We start from the raw sequence: 18107 nt of genomic DNA, 5'->3' as shown, positions 1-18107 counted from the left end.
TTGAAAACATTTATATTTAGGATGAGCCAGCTGGACTCAGTTTAGATGATCCCAATTTTGTTGGCAACATCCAAAGCATCACAGTCAGGAGCCAGTGGAACATATGCCTTCTTTTCCCCATCAGGCCTGATCAAGGTGGTGACCTTGGCTACGTCAATATCATAGAGCTTCTTCACAGCCTGTTTGATCTGGTGCTTGTTGGCCGTGATCTCTACAATGAACACAATTGTGTTATTAAATTCAATCTTTTTCATGGCTGACTCAGTCAGAGCGTTCATAATGGTATAGTGGTCAAGCTGGTTTCTCCTGGGGGTGCTCTTCTGAGGATAATTTGGCTGCCTTCAGAGCCTTGGCATCTTGGCATCTTGGGCCGCTGGAAGGTGGGTGACATGCGGATATTTGCTGTGTGTGTGTGTGTGTGTGTGTGTGTGTGGATGTAGATGCTTTTCAGCACTGCTTTCTTGACCTTCAACGTCTTTGCTTTCGCTTCAGCTTTGGGAAGGGCAGGGGCTTCCTTCTTCGTTTTCAGAGCCATCTTTCCTTTCCTGTCTTCTTAATGACCCTTTTCTTTCTTCTTTTAGATATTCTTGACGTCATCCCACAACCCTTCTGGTCTTCAGTCATTAGTGTCTAATTCATCAAATCTGTTGAGATACTCTCTAAATTCAAGTGGGATATAGTCTAGGCCATATTTTGGATCTCATGCACTTGTTTTAATTCTCTTCAGCTCTAGCTTGAACTTTCATATGAGCAATTGAAGGCCTGTTCCACAGTCTATCCTTGGTTTTGTTTTGGTTGATGATACAGAGCTTTTCCACAATCTCTTTCCACAGATGTAGTCAATTAGATTTCTGTGTATGCCATTGGTGAGGTCCATGTGTACAGTCATCTTTTACAGTGTTACTTGCAATGAAGAAGTCATTGGTTTTGCAAAATTCTATCATGTGATCTCCAGCATCGTTTCTATCACCAAGGCCATATTTTCCAACTACTGATCCTATCTCTTTGTTTTCAGCTTTGTATTCCAATCACCAGTAATTATCAATATATCTTGATTGCATGTTTTATCAATTTCAGACTGAAGTTGGTAAAATTCTTCAACTTCATTCATCAACACTGGCTCCAGTGGTTGGTGCATAAATTTGAATAATAGTGATATTAACTGGTCTTCCTTGTAGGTGTATGGATATTATCTTATATTGACAGTGTTGTACTTCAAGATAGATCTTGAAATACTCTTTTTGATGATGAATGAATGATCATTCCTTTTCAACTTGTCATTCCTGGCATAGCAAGCCATGTGACTTTCAGATTCAAAATGTCCAATACCAGTCCATTTCAGCTCACTAATGCCTACGATATCAATCTTTATGCATTTCATTTCATTTTTGACAACTTTCAATTTTTCTAGATTCAAACTTTATAAATTCCATGTTCTGATTATTAATGAATGTTTACAGCTGTTTCTCCTTATTTTGAGTTGTGCCCCATTAGCAAATGAAGGTCCCCAAACCTTTACTCCATTCCCATCATCATGGTCAACTCTATTTTGAAGAGGCACCTTTTCCCAAGTAGTATGTTGAGTGCCTTCCAACCTGAGGGGCTCATCTTCTAGCACTACATGAGACAATATTCTGGTGTTCTTCATTGTGTTTCAATATTCAATATTCCGGTGTTATCTGATAGTGTTCAAGTGCTACTCATACGATTTTCAGTGATTAAACATTTACAAGTAGTCCATCTCTCCTTCTTCCTAGTCTGTCTTAGTCTGGAAGCTCAGCTGAAATCTGTTCACCATGGGTGACCCTGCTGGTATTTAAAATACTGATGGCATAGCTTCCAGAATCACAGCAACACATAAGCCAACACAGTACAACACACTGACAGACGAGTGGTGGCCATTAGAGAGACGCAAATACAACTTACAATGAGATATTATCTCACCCTAGCATTAATAGAAAAGTTCAAAATAAAACAAAAAACAATCATTTCTGGCAGAGACTGGAACCCTCATATACTGCTGGTGGGAATGTAGAAGAGCTTTTGACAACTTCCTTAAAAACCTGGAAACAGAGATACTATATATGATCCAGCAGCCCACTACTAGTTATATATTCCAAAGAAATGAAAGTCCTGACACAAATAGGTATATGTACACTCATGTTCTTTGCAGCAGTTTTCACAATAGCAAAAAGAGGGAAACAACCTAAATGCCCATTAAGGGCAGAATAGATAAGCAAACTATGGTATATACATACAATGGAATACTATAAGTTAATAATGATTAATCTGCAAAACAATGACATCAATGATCTGGAAAATATTATGCTGACTGAAATAAGTCAATCATAAAAGGACAAATATTGTGTGAGACCACAATTATAAAAAGTCAAAAAAAGGTTTTTTAAAAGAAACATTCTTTGGTGGATTCCAGGGGCAGCGTGGGGAGGGAGGGTAAATTACTTACTAGAGGATGGTTGTGGTTGTTAAGTTCAGTTGGTTCTGATTCATAGTGATCCTGAATACTGTTTCCAAGGAGCGGCTGGTGGGTTTGAACCACCGACCTTGTGTTTAGCAGTCCAGTGCTTATCCTACAGCACCACACCAGGACTCCTAGAGGGTAGACACATAGTATCTTGGATGAAAGGGAAGACATAAATAGTAAGAATGAGGTCAGCAAAAGAAAAAGAAAAAAAATATCTTAACCAGGTTTCAACTTTATCACTTTCAAGTTCTACCTTCCACCAAGTATTTGAATATAATTTAGACAATTTCTTTGCTACTGCATAAAGAGCATGACCCTTCCTTCATTTTCAAAGCATATGTTCATAATTTTCTTTTAAAGCCTCACTAGATTCACATTTAATGTACACCTTTCTAACAACATTCTGTTGTCGATGCCATATGTAGTCTCTAAGATGACACAGACTTTTTCTATAACTCTTAATTTCCTTTTGAGCCTTAACCACAATTGCCTTTGACATCCATAATTCTACTCAACAGTCTCCTCAAAGCAATCTAGACTTTTAGCACCTTAAAATTCTTCAGCCTCAAATGCAGAACACAATTTCAAATTCTCATGGAGCCATGGAAGGTGGATGAACCTCTGAAGTTATTGCCTTAATATCATCTTCAAATCCTAAACTAAAAGTATCCACTGAAGTCTTCTGAAAACTTAACAACAGTTTAGTCTAACAAGTAAAAAGAGGTCTGCCTTGAGTAGTATGCCCTTTAAAAGCTACTCATATAGAATCAAATTGACAACAACAACTTGAAAGATGAGACAGGCACCTAAGGGGGACTGAGTTTATTTTAACGAGGTAGGAACAACATCAATGAGGATGAGAATGGTTGCACAACTTAAGAAATATAATCAGTATCACTATCACATGTAGAAACTGAGTATGTTTTGCTGTGTATTCTTGACAACAAAATAAATATTTAAGGGGGGGAAAAGTGAAAAGTAAACAACAAATACTCTTCCAGCCTCTACCCATTCCATAACTGCTTCCATATTTTAGGTATCTGTTATAGCAGCACCTCACTCTCCTAGTTCCAAATTTAGTTATCTAGTGCTGCTATAGCAGAAATAACAGTACCACAAGTGGATGGTTCTTTTCTTAACTTTTTATTGAGAATTGAGTGAAGGTTTACAGAGCAGATCATCAGTTTCACATTTAACAAATGATATACTTTGCTTCACTGCATGGTTGTAATCCCCTCCATGTGCCAACAGTTAATAGCATTTACCTCTACTTATTTTAACTATTGCATGCCTCCCTGTGTCTCCCACTGTCTTCATCTTTCTTCTGCTAGCATCCTTCTTGTTCTATATTGCCTACCCTGTCACCCATGTTAACAGGTGTCTACTCTCTAACCCATGAATAATTTTCCCTCTCCCACCGCTGTAACCATCATAGAATGTTTCTTTTATCATGAAAGACTTTTTAAAACTTTTTACTACATTGGTCTCATACAATGCTTGTCTTTTTGTGATTGACTAATTTCACTCAGCATGTCCTCCAGGTTCAACCATGTTGAGAGGTGTTTCACAGATTCATCATTATTCTTCAATGTTTTTGTAGTATTCCATTGTGTGTTTGCACCAAAGTGTATTTAACCATTCTTCTGCTGATGGGCATTTAGGCTGTCTCCATCTTTTTGATATGTCTCTTATAGACAGCATATCGAAGGATCTTATTTTCTTATCCATTCTGTTCTTTATGTCTCTTGACAGGTACATTTAATCCATTTACAGTCAGTGTAATTATCAATAAGTATGAATTGATAGTTGTCATTTTTCTGTGTATGTGTGTGTGGTGCTGCTGGATTCTTTGTTCCATATAATTTTCTATGTTGAGTTTATTTTGTTTGTGGGTTTTCTTTTTGTTTTTGTTGTACTAATGTTTACCAAACCTTTCTGATTTTCCTCTTCTTTTATTTTGCTGTGCAGTTATATTATTTTTTCTTTGAGGTTACCTTGCAATTTATTAATTTTTTTTCCCTGTTTAACACCGTTTGCTTTATCTTGAAATCTGACTTCCTTGCTATTTGGAAGTTCTGTATCTACACTATTGCCTCTTTTTGCTTTGGAGTTGACTTCATTATACATTGATATCTCTGGTTGCCTATTTTCAGTCTTGTAGGTTTGCTTTACTTTAAGTTCTTCTTTATCTGGATTGAGTTCTGGGTGGTGGTGTCCTACATGTTAATCTCAGGTTGTTGTCTGCTGTTGTTGGTTCTCAGTCTAAAGAACAAACTTTAGAATTTTTTGGAAAGTTGGTCTGGTCATTACAAAATCCTTTAATTTCTGTTTATCAGGTAATGTCCTAATTTTGCCATATTTGAGGGATAGCTTTGTTGGGTGTATGATTTTTGGCTGGCAATCTTTTTCTTTTTAGGGTTTGTACATGTCATCCTGTTGCCTTCTTGCCTGCCTGGTTTCTGCTGAGAAATCAGAGCTTAGTCTTATTGATTGTCCTTTGTTGGTAACGTTTCCTTTTTCCTAAGTTGCTCTTTTCCCAAGAGGTAGTGCATCTGCCTGGTTTGCCATCTTTTTGGAAGTTCTATGTGGATGGTTTTAACAAACAACTTTATTTTCTTACAGTTTAGGATGCTAGAAGTTCAAATTGAGGGTACTGACTCTAGAGGAAAGATTTCTTTCTCTGTTGGCTTTGGAGGCAGGTCATTGTCTCTTTTGAGCTTTTGCTCCTAAACAATCTTCATGTGGATTTGCATTCCCTCCCTCCCATGTCTACTTAGCTTATTTGTTTAATCTCTTTTATATATCAAAAGAGATTGACTCCTCAATTTTCAGTCAAACAACAGACTATACTATACTACATTAGATATTATATATTATACTATATTGTACTATATAGTATACACTATACTATATGTTGTTGTTGTTATATATTATATACTGTTGTTGTATATATTATATACTGATTATAGTATACTATAATATGACTAGGTGTCCTGGTGTGGCGCTGTGGGTTAATGCGCCAGACTGCAAAGCTGTTTGAACTGCAAGGTTGGCGGTTCAAGCTCACCAGCTGCTCCTTGGGAACCCTATACAGGGTCACTATGGTCAGAACTGACTCAATGGCACTTCACAACAACAACATAATATGAAGAATAGCAGGAGGGAGGTATGCACACCTTAGAATAATTAATCATTTGTGATCAAAAGGGCAGCATTTGCCCAAGGACAAAGTTCAGAAAGAAAGAAAGGCTAGGACAGGAGTGGAAATGGTAAAAACAGGAAGAAGGTGGGATAACTGATGTTACACTATGGCAACTGCAATTAACGACATGAAATAAAAGATATATGAATCACTGAATGGAAAACTGTTTGCTCTGTAAACCTTCTCCCAATTCACAATAAAAAGTGTATTTTTTTTTTAAACATTGACTCAGGAGATTGACACACACTACACTAATAATGCCTTGTTAACATAATAAAGACAATTGGGTCCTAAAAAAAAGACCTTGTAAAGGAGCTCTGGTAGCGCAGTGGTTATGAATCATCAGGCTGCTAACCTCAAGGTCAGCAGTTTGAAACTACCAGCGGTTCCGCAAGAGAAAGATGAGGCGTTCTGCTCCCGCAAAGATTTACAGCCTCAGAAACCCGTGCAGGGTCACTATGAGTCGGAACTGACTCCACGGCACTTAACAACAACATAGGGTTTCAGAGGAATAGCTGGTGGGTTTGAACTGCTGACCTTGTGGTTAGCAGTCTGGTGTTTTATTTTACAGCACCACACCAGGACTCCTATAACCACGTGTTATTAAGTGCAGTTGAGTTGATTCCAACTCATCGTGATCCTGTACAGGGTTTCCGAGGGGCAGCTGATGGGTTTGAACTGCCAACTTTGTAGTTTACAGTCCAGTGTTTATCCTACAGTGCCACACCATGAGTCCTATAACCATGTTAAGGGCCACAGAGTCAGTTTCGACTCATAGAGACCCATATAGGGTTTCTGAGGAGTGGCTGGCTGGTGGGTTGAACTGCTGACCTTACAGTTCCAACTGACTTTGTGGTCCATTACTTGTCCTACAACTCTTGTTGTTGTTGTTGTTAAGTGCCGTCGAGTCGGTTCCGACCCATAGCGACCCTGTACAGGGTTTCCGAGGGTGTAAATCCTTACGGGAGTAGAAAGCCTCATCTTTCTCCCACGGAGCGGCTGGTAGTTTCGAACCGCTGACCTTTAGGTTCGCAGCCCGATTCGTAACCACTACGCTACCTACAACTCTACTTATTAGGAAAAGTAATATAGAAGGTATTTAGGCTAATACACAAAGAGAGACTTAACCCAAAATGTTGGTCAACTATAGTACTATATATTCTGGTTACAATGGGTAGTTGATTTCTGGGGTGAAAAAAACAATTTCCTGTGACTATTTTTTTGGTTGTTTGCTGTGGAAGGAAGATCTGGGACCCTATCACCATTGTTACCTGCAGTTGAGAAACAGTGACTCCCTTAGCACCAAGCCAATAGCTCCTGTATCCTAAATTGAAGATTTGGAGGGAAAAAAGGAATGAATGCTGGATTCTCACTGGTAGAGCTGGTAGTGAGGGGGCTTCCAGAAAGAGTATGAAGTTAATGCCTTTAAAAGTGTTACTATAGGGAGCTGGAATAGAATTTGGGCAATCCCCACCAACAGGCTGCATAAGGAGAAATGGAAAATTCCTATAGTTTGACTAGTTTGACTAGGTTAGGAGGTGATTCATCAGGGACCCAAATTTGAATGTAAACATTATTGCTTATCTGCACACACACACACAGAGGATTGTTAAAGCAATTTCTTCGCAACATCAGTTTAGATCAGGCTGAGCAAAATATATAATAAGCAACTGAATACTTTGGCCTTCAGGAAGAGATGTTTTGATAGTGTACAGTTGTGTTTGTGTAAAAGAATGCTAAGCAAGTCGAGATCAAAGGCAGAATTTCCTCTCTCCTTCCAAAACTACCTCCCCCAACTTATGTTTTCTGGCACAACACATGTGGATAAGATAAAGCATCTATTTTTTTGTAGCCTGTGAAATTGTTGTTTTAATGTCCCTCATAGTTCATTTCTAGCACCATTTGACATTCTCACAAAGAATGAAGAAGAAAGGCCAAAAGAAATGACCAAATGTAATTGTATTTAAAACAGGAGAGAGAAATGTACTGGAAGGTGGAATCTAGGCTAAAATACTAAGTGCATAAATTAAGTTCACAGGTAATAGAGAACTAGAATCTGGAGTGTGGCCAATCCCTAACCTGTATAGCCTCACCCCACAGGACTTTGCCTTAAGTGGGTCACCTTTCCACTTGCTGTGGCATGTGTGTTATCATGAAGGAATGAACATAGACCCGCCTTCCCATTACATTTAATCTTAAGGTGATGGACCAAGAGGAATTACTTATTAGACCTCCAAAGAGGACCCTGGTACTGTTCACCATCTAAGACTAAGTCAGGAGACAACAATGAGAGAAGGGTAATCCGATCTCCAGACTGAGAGAAAGGGAGAAGTCTGAAAAGGCCTTCAAGCCTTCCTACTTACTATGGAATTTTTTTTCTCTAACCAAAGTTGAGGCTGCGCCCAAGGAAAAAGGGAGAGGCTGGAGGTGGGGCAGAAAGCAGGATTAAGTCCTGCCCTTCACACCCAACCTGGCTGTCTGCCAAAGATAGGACTTTGTCCTGTTCTAGAATAGTCTTTTTACCTACTTGCTTTTCAGTTGAAAAGTCACAATCCTTCCTAGGCTCACATTTTCTGTCTGTACAGGTTAAAGATGATATTAAGAGCTGTACAGATCCTGATACATGCTACAACATAATACAGTTGCTCCAGAGTCTATGCCAATTCAGAGCAACCCTATAAGATAAAGCAGAACTGTCCCCCAAAGTTTTCAAGGATACAAATCTTTACTGAAGCTGACTGTTTCCATCTTTCTCCCTAGGATCGGCTGCTGGATTGGAACCACCGATATATTGGTTTTCAGCTAAGCGTTTTATCACTGCACCACCAGACAGAAGAATCTTAAAATTATTATGCTGAGTAAAAATAAAATAAAATCACAAAAGACCAATATTATATGATCCCATTTTTATGAAATACCTAGAATAGGTATATATAGAGAGACCAAAATTAGTAGTCCGTTACCAGGTGTGGGCAGAATGGGGAAAGAGGAAATACGGGGCACACGTTTCTGTAGACAGTAAAGGAAAAATTTAGAAATAGGTGGTACTAATGGTTGTTCCTGCCACTGAATTTTATATATATACAAAATGTTGACTTGGCAAATGTTTTGTTATATAAAATTTGACCTTAATTTAAAAAAAATGTATTGCATCACCCCTTTCCTTTGAGTTCCCTTTTTAAATCAACACAGGGTGGGGGTAGGGCGGAGAACGCCATTCCTCTGGCGGCAGCCTGGGCCGCCAGGGGGAACACAGCCGCTACCCCCCATCACCATAGTGTAACCAGAGTCTCTCTAGCTAACCAATGTCCCGCCTCCTTCTAGAAACTCAAACTTCTTGGCATGGCGATAGGGGGGTCGTGTATCTCCATAAGCCCCCACCCACCAATTAATTCTACCTTAAACTACCAAACTAGTTTGAATCCCAGAGCCTCGCAATTACAGGTCAAATACTGTCCCTTTCAGTCAAGTACAAACTGGCTAAAAGGCTGACGCCAACATTGCCTTGCAGCCCGACTTTGGGTAGTCACAGCCAGCAAACGCCCTCTGTACCGCCTCTGCTCCTAACTCTCACCCTTTCCAGTGTATCCGAGAAGAGTCTGGAGAGTTCTGGGGACGGGCGGTTCCCGGACGCTGATTGGTTCAAAGAAGCTTGGGGGCAGGACGTGAGGTGAAACTCCTAGAATAGTCCAGACCTGGCAACCTCCCTAATCACGATGATTGGCTCAGGAGGGAAAAGGCGGAGCTCCATTGTAACATACAAATACAGAAGCCTGAACAGCAGACAAACAGCCTCTCTAGGAGAGAGTGAAAGAAGCTGTTCGCTTTTTCCCCGAGCGCAACTCCCGCAGAACCACAACCTCCAAGAGTGATCCTGGTGGTTCCAGCGCATCCAGGCTCCAGCTTTCCGAAGAGACAAACTCTAGCTTTCCGAAGAGACAGCGCTTCTCGTCGCGGCTTTCGCCAGCCGTTTCCAGGCTTGAACTTCAGCGCAGAGTAAGAGCAGCAGTTCTTCTCGTCGCGGCTTTCGCCAGCCGTTTCCAGGCTTGAACTTCAGCGCAGAGTAAGAGCAGCAGTTCTTCTCGTCGCGGCTTTCGCCAGCCGTTTCCAGGCTTGAACTTCAGCGCAGAGTAAGAGCAGCAGTCCGACATGGCTAAAAGCACGGCCATCGGCATCGACCTGGGCACCACCTACTCTTGCGTGGGGGTGTTCCAGCACGGCAAGGTGGAGATCATCGCCAACGACCAGGGCAACCGCACAACCCCCAGCTACGTGGCCTTCACCGACACCGAGCGACTCATCGGGGACGCGGCCAAGAACCAGGTGGCGCTGAACCCGCAGAACACGGTGTTCGACGCAAAGCGGCTGATCGGCCGCAAGTTCGGCGACGCGGTGGTGCAGTCGGACATGAAGCATTGGCCCTTCCAGGTGATCAGCGAAGGCGACAAGCCCAAGGTGCAGGTGAGCTACAAGGGGGAGACCAAGGCTTTCTACCCCGAGGAGATCTCATCCATGGTGCTGACCAAGATGAAGGAGATAGCCGAGGCATACCTGGGCTGTCCGGTGACGAACGCGGTGATCACCGTGCCGGCCTACTTCAACGACTCGCAGCGCCAGGCCACCAAGGATGCGGGGGTGATCGCGGGGCTGAACGTGCTGAGGATCATCAATGAGCCCACGGCGGCCGCCATCGCCTACGGCCTGGACCGGAGTGGCAAGGGCGAGCGCAACGTGCTCATCTTCGACTTGGGCGGGGGCACGTTCGACGTGTCCATCCTGACGATCGACGACGGCATCTTCGAGGTGAAGGCCACAGCCGGGGACACCCACCTGGGTGGGGAGGACTTTGACAACAGGCTGGTGAGCCACTTCGTGGAGGAGTTCAAGAGGAAGCACAAGAAGGACATCAGCCAGAACAAGCGAGCTGTGAGGCGGCTGCGCACCGCCTGCGAGAGGGCCAAGAGGACCCTGTCGTCCAGCACCCAGGCCAGCCTGGAGATCGACTCCCTGTTTGAGGGCGTTGACTTTTACACGTCCATCACCAGGGCGCGCTTCGAGGAGCTGTGCTCCGACCTGTTTAGAGGCACCCTGGAGCCCGTGGAGAAGGCGCTGCGTGACGCCAAGCTGGACAAGGCACAGATCCACGACCTGGTCCTGGTGGGGGGCTCCACGCGCATCCCCAAGGTGCAGAAGCTGCTGCAGGACTTCTTCAATGGGCGCGACCTCAACAAGAGCATCAACCCCGACGAGGCGGTGGCCTACGGTGCGGCGGTGCAGGCAGCCATCCTGATGGGAGACAAGTCTGAGAATGTGCAGGACCTGCTGCTGCTGGACGTGGCTCCCCTGTCACTGGGGCTGGAGACAGCGGGGGGCGTGATGACTGCCCTGATCAAGCGCAACTCCACCATCCCCACCAAGCAGACGCAGATCTTCACCACCTACTCGGACAACCAGCCCGGGGTGCTGATCCAGGTGTACGAAGGCGAGAGGGCCATGACCCGGGACAACAACCTGCTGGGTCGCTTCGAGCTGAGCGGCATCCCTCCTGCCCCCAGGGGCGTGCCCCAGATCGAGGTGACCTTTGACATCGACGCCAATGGCATCCTCAACGTCACGGCCACTGACAAGAGTACCGGCAAAGCCAACAAGATCACCATCACCAACGACAAGGGCCGCCTGAGCAAGGAGGAGATCGAGCGCATGGTGCAGGACGCCGAGAAGTACAAAGCCGAGGACGAGGTGCAGCGTGAGAGGGTGTCTGCCAAGAACGCCCTGGAGTCTTACGCCTTCAACATGAGGAGCGCTGTGGAGGACGAGGGGCTCAAGGGTAAACTCAGCGAGGCCGACAAGAAGAAGGTGCTAGACAAGTGCCAGGAGGTGATCTCCTGGCTGGATGCCAACACGCTGGCCGAAAAGGATGAGTTTGAGCACAAGAGGAAGGAGCTGGAGCAGGTGTGTAACCCCATCATTAGCGGACTGTACCAGGGGGCAGGTGGCCCTGGGGCTGGTGGCTTTGGGGCTCAGGCTCCCCGTGGCACCTCTACATCTGGCCCTACCATTGAGGAAGTGGATTAAGGACCCCTCATGGTTTCCCCATGTTCTTCTCTGAAATTGATGGGACTCAAAGGACCTTGCATTGCCCTATATTTTTAATACTGTTGACTTCTATTTTCTTTCATGCTTTACATGTAATCTGATGGTGACTTGCTGTCTTTTAAAAAAATGTTTCTGTGTATAACTAGTCTGTTTATTGGAATTATTTGCATTTAATGTGATACGTTGGTACTATAAATTTGTATTTTTCTTTTCCCCTAATCTCTGTTTGAGACCTGGTGTGGTGCTATTGGACAGGCACTGTACTGATAACCATGAGGTAGGCAGTTCAAACCCACCAGTCCATCTTAGAAACCCTATACAGGGTTGCCATGAATAACAATAGATTCAGATTTGAAGGAACACACAATCTTCAAACGGATCAACACTGCCTCCTTCTGTCTGGGTTTTGCATTGCTAAGCATGCCAAAGTCAGAGAATGTTTATTTTTATAATTTGTTTACTATGATGAATAAAATATCAAAAATATATTAGCTTTCTTTATTTTACTTGGGGAGTAATGGTGGGCCTCAGTCCCTAGGTGGTGCAAACAGATAATGTGCTCTTGCTAGCAAAAAAGTTGAAGATTTCAGTTTGCCCAGAAATATCTGAGAAGAAACTTCAGACAATCTACTTCTAAAAAAAATCAGCCATTGAAAACTCTGTAGCTCAGTTCGGATACGCATGGGATTGCAGTGAGTTGGAGCCAATTTCTCAGTATGTTTGAATTCCATAGAGGTTCATGGACAGGAAAAGGGACAGCACTTTGAGGGTTGGGTACTTATGCCAAGTTGACGACTATTTGTTGGGACTTAGGGTGGGAAGCAGAAGGGTCACCCAAGAGGGACAGGTTTCAGGTGAGCTTCCAGAAGAAAACAGACTAGGAAGAAGGAGTGACGAACTACTTCCAAATATATGGTCACTAAAAACTTTATGAGTAGCAGAGAAACACTGTCAGATACAGTGCCAGAAAATGAGCCCCTCAGGTTGGAAGGTACTCAGAATGTGACTGGGGAAGAGCTGCCTCCTCAAAGTAGAGTTGACTGTGATGATGTGAATGGAATAAAGTCCGTGGAACCTTCATTTGCTGATGGGGCACAACTCAAAATAAAGAGAAACCACTCTGGTAGTGTAGTGGTTACGAATCGGGCTGCGAACCTTAAGGTCAGCGGTTCGAAACTACCAGCCGCTCCGCGGGAGAAAGATGAGGCTTTCTACTCCCGTAAGGATTTACACCCTCAGAAACCCTGTACAGGGTCGCTATGGGTCGGAACCGACTCGACGGCACTTAACAACAACAACAACAACTGTAAATCATGTTTGGTAAGGTGGAGGGTCAGAGAAAAAGAGGAAGGCCCCCAGCGAGATAGATTGGCAAAGTGGCAGCATCAATGGGCTCAAGCATGGCAACAATTGTGAGGATGGCCCAGGACGGGGCAGTGTTTCATTCTGTTGTGCATAGGGTCTCTATGAGTCAGTACTGACTCAATGGCTCTTAACAACAGGGTAGGAAGTGAATGACATCTTGTTGGGGAAAAGTCAAATTTCCCTCATTTTTTTGAGACAGAGTCCACAAAAGGGTGTTAAAGAGAAACTAATGTGGGTTGACTTGGCAGAAAGGGGAAGGCAGGGTGGAGGGTGTTTTTTGACTTCTCTACTCCCTGAACTTTGAGTTTTGAGCCCTTGAACTTTATTTCTCACTTCTCACCTGTGAATCTTGTAGGCTTTTATTTAGTTTATAGATTATGGGGTAGATGAAACACCTTGGCTTTGTAAACTCCAGCTGTTACCAAGTATAAATTACTTGGCCTCTCTTAGTTTTTGTTACTTCCTTTTAAAGCAAATCATTTCATCTGACTGACCTTCCAAAATCTTAACATTTTTAGCAAATGCGTGTATGAAATAAACAAGCAATAATATCTCATGCTAGTTGTAATAATCCAACATCGAAAGTCTTTAGTGAGAGTTTGGGTCCATGGCTGCCAAAGAGAGGTAGGCCAGGCACTGTATGAAGGTTTTTGTGCCATGTCAGTAGTTTTCGTGCCACCACCCTCTAAACTGGGGTGTGCTGTGGCTCTGTAGGATAAGTATTGGACTGCTAGCAGTTGGCACTTAACAACAAACCTCTAAATGAGATATTCTAAAGCTTGTGCATTGTACAGGTTAGTATATGGAGATGGTCTCTTCAGTTGCTTCCAGTCCAATAACTGAAAGCAGCAAGTGACAGTTTTTTGGGACAAGGGTTTTTCTTCCCTATTTGTTGTTGTTAGGTGCCATCAAGTCAGTACCGACTCATAGCGACCCTATGTACAACAGAACGAAACACTGCCTGGTCCTGGGCCAACCTCACTACTGTTGCCACTCTTGAGTTCATATATGTTGCCACTTTGCCAATCCGTCTCGCTGGGGGTCTTCCTCTTTTTCTCTGACCCTCCACCTTACCAAACATGATATCCTTCTCCAGCGACTGGACCCTTCTGACAATATGTCCGCAGTATGAGAGACGAAGTTTGGCCATCTTGGCCTCCAAGGGGCAATATTGCTGTACTTCTTCCAATACAGATCTGTTGGTTCTTTTGGCAGCCCATGGTACTTTCAGTATTCTCTTCCAACACCATAACTGAAAAGCATCAATTCTATGGTTTTTCCCCATAGTACCTGAATATTACTGCCATCTAGTTGTACCTGTCTATTTCTAAGTGATGGTTTTACACTAAGTTTAACAATCAATATCTTCTTTGACTCTATGGTCGATCTAAAAACAAAAGCGATGAAAACAATAGTGAATTTAATTAGGAGAAAAGAGGGAAAAAGCTGCACTGCATAAATCTAGGAAGAGCAAGACAGTGAGCTTCCTTCCCACACTTCCTTCCTAGGACAGTTTTCCTGTTGTAGCAGTGTCCTCAGCCCCTCCTCTAGTCTCAGAGAACTACAACTGCCTTCCAATTCCAAAACTGAGCCTGGAAACTGTTAAATGCTGTTGAGTCGATTTCAACTCAAAGTGATCCTGTATAGGGTTTCCAAGGAGCGGCTGATGAGTTTGAAACATTGACCCTGAGATTCAAACTGACTTTGCAGTCCAGCGCATTAACCCACAGCGCCACACCAGAACTCTGAGCCTGGAAACAGCTAATCCAAAATCCATCAGATTAAAGGTCCACCATTATAGTTTCACTAAATCTTTGCCTTCTGAAAAAAAATGAAACATTTTAAGAATAACAAAGTACAGGAAGATCCTCCTTGAAAGCTTGTAAAGGAAAAGGAATGTATTGTAAGAGTTTCTTTGGTTCCTGGGGTAGTTGTTACATACCTATTTTACTTTTAAAATAATTGAACCTTCAGTACTATATATAACATCTCTGACCACAGCAAAATGTAGTTTAATTGCTGTAGCAACAGTTATTGGGGGCTCTCTCCTCATTTTTTAACTGCCAAGAAGTGGAGGAAACAAATCCTTTAGTTTCAGGTCTGTTGAGTCACACAGTTCTCCACCCAAATATTAAAATCATTTGGGGAAGCTAAGAAGAAACAGATGCTTTACTAGGTCAACTTAGAATCTGTGGTTCTAGGCATTTGTATATATTTAAAGCTACCTAGGTGTTTCTAATGTTTAGCCAGAGGTGGGAACCATTGTACTAGAAAGTACTGCTTATTTTATTTTCACAGGGAAGGGGTAGTAGAGAGCACAGGAGGATGCCATTGCTTCTGGGGTCAAAATTGGTGGTAAAGCCTTTCTCCTGGTGTGTGGAAGCCTCAAGACTTGAAAGGGCTTAAAAGTTTGATCATCTGGTTGTTGTTAGGTGCCATAGAGTCAGTACTGACTCATAGTGACCTTAAGCACAGCAGAAGGAAACTGCCCGATCCTGGGCCAACCTCACTATTGTTGCCACGCTTGAGCACACTGATGCTGCCACTTGGCCAATCCATCTTGCTGGGGGTCTTTCTTTTTCTCTGACCCTCCACCTTACCAAACATGATATCTTTCTCCAGTGACTGGTCCCTCCTGACAATATGTCTGAAGTATGAGAGACGACGTTTGGCCATCTTGGCCTCCAAGGAACACTCTAGCTGCACTTCTTCCAACACAGATCTGTTGGTTCTATGGGCAGCCCATGGCACTTTCAATATTCTCCTCAAACACCATAACTCAAATGCATCAATTCTTCTATGGCCTTCCTTATTTACTGTCCAACTTTCACATGCATATGAGGTTACTGAAATATCATGGCTTGGGTCAGGCGCACCTTAGTCTTCAAGCTGACATCTTTGCTTTTCAACACTTTAAAAAGGTCTTGTGCAGCAGATTTTCCTAATGCAATCTGTTGTTTGATTTCTTGACTGCTGCTTCCATGAGTGTTGATAGTTGATCCAAGAAGAATGAAGTCCTTGACAACTTCAATCTTTTCTCTGTTGATAAGAATGTTGTTTATTGGTCCAGTGGTGAGGATTTTTGTCTTCTTTACATTGAGATGCAATCCATAACTAAGGCTGTGCTCTTGATCTTCATCAGTAAATATTTTAAGTCTTTTTCACTTTCAGCAAGCAAGGTTGTATCATCTGCATATCGCAGGTTGTTAATGAATCTTCCTCCAATCCTGATACCATATTTTTCTTCATATAACCCAGCTTCTCGGATTATTTGCTCAGCATACAGGTTGAATAAGTGTGGTGAAAGAATACAACCCTGTTGTACACCTTTCTTAATTTTAAACCATCCTGTGTTCCCATGTTCTGTTCAAACAACTGCCTCTTGGTCCTCATAGCAAACCTATATAGATAGGGTTTCCAAGAAGTGGCTGTGAGTTTGAATTACCAACCTTGTGGTTCAAAGCGACCTTGCAGCCCAGTGCTTTATTCCACAGTGCTAAGGCAGGACTCCATCAACTACTTAATAGGGGCAAAAAGGAGAATTCCTGAGGCTGAACCAATTAAGATCCTGACTTCCTAGTTAGGGAAGTGGTTCATTAGGAAGCAACATCAGACTAGAAAGCATTACCTGCTTTATACACATAAGGAAGGGTACACATCTTGGAACTTAAAAGCAATCACTTTACAACAGTCACAAACAGAACTGAGCCCTGGGTGTTGAAAATAAAGAAGTGGAGGGATACTGTAGGATTCTTGGAAAGGATTTTTTTTGTTGTTGTTTTGATGGAAGGCTTAAACTTTGGTGGAAAAATAATTGCAGGAGAAGTAAAAGGATGTATTTCCTGCATGCATACACACGACTTCGTTCTAAATTTTATCTTTATATCCTCGGCAGTGTTTCGGGCAGTGTTTCGTTCTGTTGTGCATAGGGTCGCTATGAATCAGTACCGACTCGATGACACCTAACAACAACAAATCACTAAATGATGACTAAAAAGATTGATTTTACAAGGTCTGTGGTCTCCAAATCACCCTGTTATGTGTGGTTTTCTCACAAAACATGAAAAAAAAGATGCCAACACTATCTGTATTTGTAAACAAGGGAGATAAGGAAGGTAGAATTTGGGATAATATACAGCCCCAGTGTGGCGTTGTAGGATAAGTACTGGATTGCTAACCGCCAGGTCAGCCGTTCAAACCCAGCAGCTGCTCCTATACAGGATCGCTATGAGTCAAAATCTACTCGAAGGCACTAACAACAAAATGGCGAATTGAAGGAGTAGAGGAAATGACAGAACAAGGTTAACAAACTAACCGGAATCCGGTTTGTTTAACAAGCCTCCAGTACAATATGATGCTATTCATAGAGTACTGAACACTTTCCCTTGCCTTTCACCAACTTCCAGGTGGCCACCTGTTGTTACTGTTTTTATTAAGTGCTGTTGAGTCGCTTCATAGCAACCCTGTATAGCGTGTCTGAGGAGCGATTGTTGAGTTTGAACTGACGACCTTGCAGTCCAGCGCTTATCCTACAGCGCCACACCAGGCTCATGAAAAGGACATGACACCAATTGTGCTAGACAGATATGCAAGGTAGGATAATTTTGTCTGGATGGATGGTGCAGAGTTACAGTCCTCCAGGGTAACCGGACCACAAACTGCGAAGTCAGTTAATAGCTCCCCCAAAGTCCCTTCCTCCAACTTTAACCGTCCCACACAGTCGAGGGGGCGGGGCATCCCAGAAGGGAGAGGAAAAGAGTTCAAGCCCGCGCGCGCCAGTTTAGCCGGCGTCGGGGGCTTTCTTCGCCTGGCCAGCCAAGTCACCTGTTCTGTTGTTTTCCAAAATTTACAAAACTTCTCCGAGGATTTACTCAGGAGGGTACTAAACATACCTCCATGATATCGCTTTCACTCTGATTCTTTCCTATTCTAACGAACGATGGAGAAAGTGCCGCGGGG

General features: G+C 43.1%; 1 protein-coding gene and 1 pseudogene across 1 annotated transcript; one reads left to right on the top strand and one right to left on the bottom strand.

Annotated features, from left to right (window-relative positions):
• Window positions 1–41: 41 nt before the first annotated feature.
• On the bottom strand, window positions 42–535 carry LOC102815312 (annotated as a pseudogene).
• Window positions 536–9818: 9283 nt separating this feature from the next.
• LOC102813643 (heat shock 70 kDa protein 1-like) lies at window positions 9819–11767 on the top strand. The gene has a single exon (XM_006875578.1). It carries the CDS (start codon window positions 9837–9839, stop codon window positions 11760–11762), a length of 1926 nt encoding a protein of 641 aa, XP_006875640.1. The 5' UTR covers window positions 9819–9836; the 3' UTR covers window positions 11763–11767.
• The last annotated feature ends 6340 nt before the right edge of the window (window positions 11768–18107 follow it).

Source organism: Chrysochloris asiatica, unplaced genomic scaffold (assembly GCF_000296735.1).
Source record: "Chrysochloris asiatica unplaced genomic scaffold, ChrAsi1.0 scaffold00333, whole genome shotgun sequence".
NCBI classification, from domain to species: Eukaryota; Metazoa; Chordata; class Mammalia; order Afrosoricida; family Chrysochloridae; genus Chrysochloris; species Chrysochloris asiatica.
This window is presented reverse-complemented; position numbering and strand designations above follow the sequence as displayed.

Excerpts from the sequence above, each read along its gene's own strand:
- LOC102813643 (XM_006875578.1), top strand. The coding sequence starts at position 9,837 with ATGGCTAAAAGCACGGCCATCGGCATCGACCTGGGCACCACCTACTCT.